Source organism: Corvus brachyrhynchos, unplaced genomic scaffold (assembly GCF_000691975.1).
Source record: "Corvus brachyrhynchos isolate BGI_N302 unplaced genomic scaffold, ASM69197v1 scaffold308, whole genome shotgun sequence".
Classification (NCBI taxonomy): Eukaryota; Metazoa; Chordata; class Aves; order Passeriformes; family Corvidae; genus Corvus; species Corvus brachyrhynchos.
In genome coordinates, this window is record NW_008239538.1 from 20878 (window position 1) to 26282 (window position 5405).

Below are 5405 nucleotides of genomic sequence, written 5' to 3' on the forward strand. Positions count from 1 at the left end.
ATGGAGCGCTTGAGCACTCCACGGCCCTGGGGCCCCGCTGTCCCCCTCCCAGGACCCTCCCTAACCAGCAGCGTGTGGTACGGACGTGATGGGCAGCGCAACACAAAAGCTGCTGCCGTGCAAGCACCACCCACGACCCCAGCCCGGTGCTCCCCAAAGCCCTCAGTCAGGTCAGGTGCTCGCCCATGGGGTGTGTGAGGGGGGTGACAGGGTCCCCAGGGAGTGCCGGGTGTGCAGTCCCTCACCACGTGCTGGGCACTGAGCTCCTCCAGCTGCTCGGCCTCCTCTGGCAGCGGCTCCTGGTCCCGCAGCCCCAGCGCCTCCTCGGCAGCCGTGATCCAGTCCAGGAGCTGCTCCGTCTCCTCCCGCTCAGCCGCCAGCACGGCCGCCTGTGCCCGCAGCCGCTCGCCCTGCTGCTGCGCCCAGCTCAGCACCTGCAGGGCAGCCAGGGCCAGTGGGGCATGGGGGGCACCCCACTGCGGACCCCAAGGGCTCCCATCTGGAGCAGATGCCACAGGGCCATTGCTTTGAGGGGAACAAGTCGGCACCGGGAGCCACGGCCACCATGGCCATGGGACAGGCTCATGGAACCACACCAGCTGCCCTAGTGACCATGGGGCAGAGACGTGGGGGCTCCACAGCCCACCATGACTATGGGGCAGGCACATGGACCCCCGGCCAGCAGCTGTAGTAAACGTAGGGCAGGGACATGGGGCAGGGACATGGGGCAGGGACGCGGGGCAGGGACACGGGGCAGGGACACGGGGCAGGACCAGGCTCCTGTTGGGCAGCTGAGGAAGGGCTGGGGGTGCTGACCCCCATGTGCCAAGGGTCCCCAGGTCTGTACTGTGTGGACATGCCAGCTGCACTCCTGCACTGGGGTGAGTGGAGTGAGGGGGGCAGCCCCAGGTCAGATCCAGAGCAGATCCTGCAGGTCTCTGCTCAATAAGGGCTTTGTGTGGGATCGGCTGAACCTGCCAGACCGGTCCCAGGAGTGCCAGGAGTCTCTTACCTGCAAACCCACAAAACCCAGGAAGGCCCTGGGCCCCTGTGGGAGCAGGGTCTGGGGTGAGGGTCCCTGGGACACTGCTCCCAGGTTTCCCTGCCTCAGCTGCGTGGTGGCTGCCATTGCACAGGAATGAGCCACCACCGCCCAAGGGGGGCTGTGGAGGCCCCAGGTGGCCCCCTGTGAGGCCACAGGATGGGGGAGCATGGGGGGGCACTGGCAAGGCCAAGACCCTTTGGGGCCGAGCACCCACAGCTCCCCGCAATGCACTGGTTGGGGGGGCTGCCCCAGGCAGTCCCTGGTGGTGGGAGAGGTGTGGGGCAGTGGGAGAGGTGTGGGGCTGTGCCTGCCCCAGGTGTGGGTGCCACTCTGCTCCCCCAGGCAGGGATGGGAGCAGGGCACCTGTCTCACCTCCTGGAAGCGGCTCTTGGCGACCGTGACCCAGGATTTGATGGTGATGATGGAATCGGGATGGCAGGTGGTGAGGATCTCCTCCCCCAGCGAGGTGATGCACTCCAGCTCCAGCTGCTGGCACTGCAAGGACTGCATCAGCTCCTGGGGGGACATGGACCATGGTACTGCCAGGGCTCAGCCCTCCAGACACCACCGCACCCCCCTGCGCCAGAGGGATGGGTGGATTGGGGTGGGGGTGCCCAAATCTCCCCACCTCAGGGCATTTGGAGCCCCAAACCCCGTGCTCTTGGTGTGGTGGGACTCAACATCGCACATGTCTCTGTGGTGGCACCCAACATCCCGTGTCTTGCTGTGGGGATCCCACAGCCCAGCAGGGGCTGGCTGGGGCCAGCTGACCCCAGTGTTGGGTGTCCTGGGGCAAAGCTGGAGCCAACCTGAGGCGGGGACTGGGGGCGGGGGGCTGGCACCCACCTGCAGCTGGGTCTGGCACTCCTGCACAGCCGCCTCCTCCTCGGGGAAGACTCCGTACTTGAGGGTCTTCTCTGACTCAGTCAGGCGCCCCAGGAAGGAGTGCACCAGGGTGTGGAACTCCTCCGCCTGCCACGACAGTGGGGACCTGCTCAGCACCCACCTTGCAGACCCCGGTCCCGGCCCCTGAGCCCCCAGGCCCCTGAATCTCCTGGCCAGGCCCTGAGCCCTGCGCTGCTGGATGGACAAGCCCCTGGCACAGGCACTGGCAGCATGCTGTGCCCAGGGAGAGCTGCTGCCAGCCTCTCTCCAACCCCACTGTGGGATCGAGGGGATGCCCCGCACCCAGCTCTACACCTGGACACGATTTCCTCTGACCCTTCAGTACCTCCCTGTACCACCCAGCCACCTGCCCCAGGCGCCCTGCACACGTTCACACCTGCAACAGGCACTCACAGCAACCAGCCTGGCACCTGGCCACGGCACCTTGCATCACAGAACCCCACACACCGAGCCCAGGCACCCCACGGAGAACCCCAAAAGGCACCCACACCACCCAGGTAGCCCAGAGCACCCCTCCAGTGCACAGCCACCCACCAAGCCTGGGCACCCCATGGAGCACCCTGGAAACGCAGCCACCCACCACCCGGACACCCCACACCCCCACAGCCATCTCAGCCTTCCCCCATGGGGGCACCGGCTGCAGATCCCAACCTGGGGGTTCCCCTGCTGCCCCCCCAGCCCTCACCTGCCGCAGTGCAGCCTCCAGCCGGGCTTGCTTGGAGAGGGAGAGTTTGCAAACCAGGTCCCAGCGAGTGCTGAGCTCCTCCACCTGCCGCTGCAGCCACTGCGAGTCCACGCTGCTGCTGCCGCGCGTCAGGTCCCGCACCGAGCGCTTCAGCGTCTTGATGCAGCTGGCACGTTTGCCCAGCTCCTTCTGGAACACCTGGCAGGGAGGGCAGGAGGGTGGGATGGGGTCCCACCTGGACCCGCTACCGCGCAGGGCTCCCCTGCACCCCAAACCCTTCCCAGCACTGGGGTATGTGGGGCCCAGGGTGAAGGGCACAAGCTGGGGTCAAGCAGGGGTCACTCCAGTGGTCAATGCCCCATCCTGTGCCTGGCTCTGGTGCTGTCCCAGATGGAGGGTGGGCACAGCCTGGGGCTTCCTGGGGGCCCATACTGGGCGGGGCCCCCCCAGGCCTCGGGCCACCCACCTTGTGCTTGTCCATGAGGTCCCCGACCAGGTCCCGGTCCCCTCCGACGGGCACATCCTCGCTGAGCTGTGGCTCGGCGCGGTACAGCCAGTCCATGAGGGCCTGCAATGCGTCCGTGAACTTGCCCGAGAAGAGCAGGTTCTCCTCCAGCTTGTGCTGCCTGCGAGGGGGGCACGGGAGATGCTGCAGCACCCAGGTGCTGGGGGTAACCCCATGGAGCCACCCCACAGGGGGGCACGGGAGATGCTGCAGCACCCAGGTGCTGGGGGTAACCCCCTGGCCACCATTATGGCCAGGGACAGGTCCTGGCAGTGCCGTTATGGCCAGGGACAGGTCCTGGTAGCGCTGTTATGGACACAGATGGGGCCCAATTGCACCCCAAGGGCAGAGTCCAGCAATGCTGGGAATGGGGTCCCGTAGCAGGGACCAGGATGCTCGGGGAGGAAAGGCAGTTCCATGTGCCTGCCTGGGACCCACGCAGCGAGTGGAGAACAGACAGTACCATCCCATACCATTTCCATCCCTATTCCCATTCCACCCCTTCCCGATCCCATCCCCATTCCAACCCATTCCAATCCCACCTGCATCTCATTCTCATCCCATCCCACTCCCCCTCGCCCCATTCCCACCTCTCTGCAGCGTGGCTGCACAGTGCATCCCAGCGCTCCTTCAGCTCCCCCAGCAGCTCCTCCAGCGGCTGCAGGTCCTGGGGGAGCCGGGCCCCCTCCCGCAGCGCCCGCCCGCTCCGCAGCGTCGCCTCGTACACCGGACGCTTTGCCCGCAGCACCTTCTGGAATGCCTGCAGGGGCCCCACGCACCCCACAGGTGGGTGTTGGGTCCCCCAGCTCCTCCCCCAAGACCTCTGGGACTGTTGGGGTGCCAACATCCCTTGGCCCAGCGCTCCCCTACCCCAGGTCTCCCAACTCTGCAGGATGGCCCTGGGGGGTTGTTCAACCCCCCTGGCAGCCGGGGATCCCCCTCTGCAGCCCCCAGAAGTCCAGCTCTGTGCACCCCACCCTCCCGGGACCCCCCATGCCAGGGAGTGGGGCAGCCCTCACCTTGTGGTCAGCCAGCTGGCACTTGATCTCCTCCTGGCTGGTGGCAGCATCCTGCGGTACCTCCAGGCTCTGCTCCACCTCGTCCATCCAGTCCAGGAGCAGCCGCCGGGACTCGCTGAACTGCAGTGGAGGAGAGGGCTGTGGGGGCTGAGGGGGGGACACAGGGGCAAAGCGGATCTGGGCTGACCCAGACAGGAGCCATGGAGCCACTCAAAGGAGTGGCACGGCCTGGGCACCACCATGGGGCACACCATGAACAGCACAGTGACAACACTGGAGCCACGTGGTTCCTTCCTGGCACAGCTCCCGGCAGGACCCATGTCATGGAATCAACAGTCCCGGGATGGCTTGGGTTGAAAGGACCTTAAAGCCCATCCAGTTCCACCCCCCTGCCACAGGCAGGGACACCTTCCCCTAGACCAGGTTGCTCCAAGCCCCATCCAACTTGGTCTTGGACACATCCGAGGATGGGGCAGACACAGCTTCTCTGGGAAACCACCCTCACAGGCAAGAATTTCTTCCCAATATCCCATCTAACCCTGCCCTCTGTCCGTGGGAAGCCATTCCCCCTTGTGCTGTCCCTCCAGGCCCGTGTCCAAAGCAAACCAAGGGGCAGAGCCCCCTCCCCAGCCCGTGATGTGGCTGGGCTGGGTCCCGGTACCTGCTTGCTGCGTTTTCGGGCCTCCTCCAGCGCCGCCCCCCGCTCGGCCGCCCGCTGCAGGACCTTGCCCAGGCGCTCCCTCGCCGCCAGCACCAGGTTCTGGATGACGGCCCCGTCCTGCTTCCGGCTGAAATCCTTCAGGCGAGCGGCCACGGCCTCCAGGCTGCCCAGCTTCTCCCCGTGGGCATTTGCCTCCTTCACCAGGGCCTACGGGGAGGGGGCAGCTGAGTGTGGGTGGTCCTGGGGCAGGTGAGGAGCCCCCGCACACAGCCCGTGCCAGAACAAGACACAGAGCACCAGGCACAGCCCATGCTGGGATGGGGCACCGAGCCCACTCACTCTCCTGCTGTGGGGACAGACGTGCCGCTTGCAGCCCGGGGAAGATCCCTGCAGGGGCCACGCAGGACCCCCGGGGCAGACCCCAGCCCCATGAACTGGCCCTGAGGGCACCGCGCCGGCCCTGCCCGCTCTTGCCTTGTGCTCCTGGATCTGAGCGGTGACGGTGTCGAGGACGAAGCTGGGGGGCGCGGGGGACCCCAGCAGCTCCTCGGCGTGGGCCACCCAGCGCAGCAGCCCCCGCGCAC

At 66.8% G+C, this 5405-nt stretch overlaps 1 protein-coding gene across 1 annotated transcript in view; it reads right to left on the reverse strand.

Annotated features, from left to right (window-relative positions):
• The window catches only part of LOC103620437 (microtubule-actin cross-linking factor 1-like), a 13197-nt gene that overhangs the window by 6620 nt on the left and 1172 nt on the right, over positions 1 to 5405 (reverse strand). The window contains exons 4-12 of the mRNA XM_017741211.1: positions 5296 to 5398; positions 4822 to 5028; positions 4161 to 4280; positions 3732 to 3901; positions 3103 to 3262; positions 2637 to 2834; positions 1892 to 2017; positions 1418 to 1561; positions 18 to 434 (exon numbers count right to left, since the gene is read on the reverse strand). Coding sequence (XP_017596700.1) covers positions 18 to 434; positions 1418 to 1561; positions 1892 to 2017; positions 2637 to 2834; positions 3103 to 3262; positions 3732 to 3901; positions 4161 to 4280; positions 4822 to 5028; positions 5296 to 5398 — 1645 coding nt within the window. The remainder of the gene's footprint in view (positions 1 to 17; positions 435 to 1417; positions 1562 to 1891; positions 2018 to 2636; positions 2835 to 3102; positions 3263 to 3731; positions 3902 to 4160; positions 4281 to 4821; positions 5029 to 5295; positions 5399 to 5405) is intronic.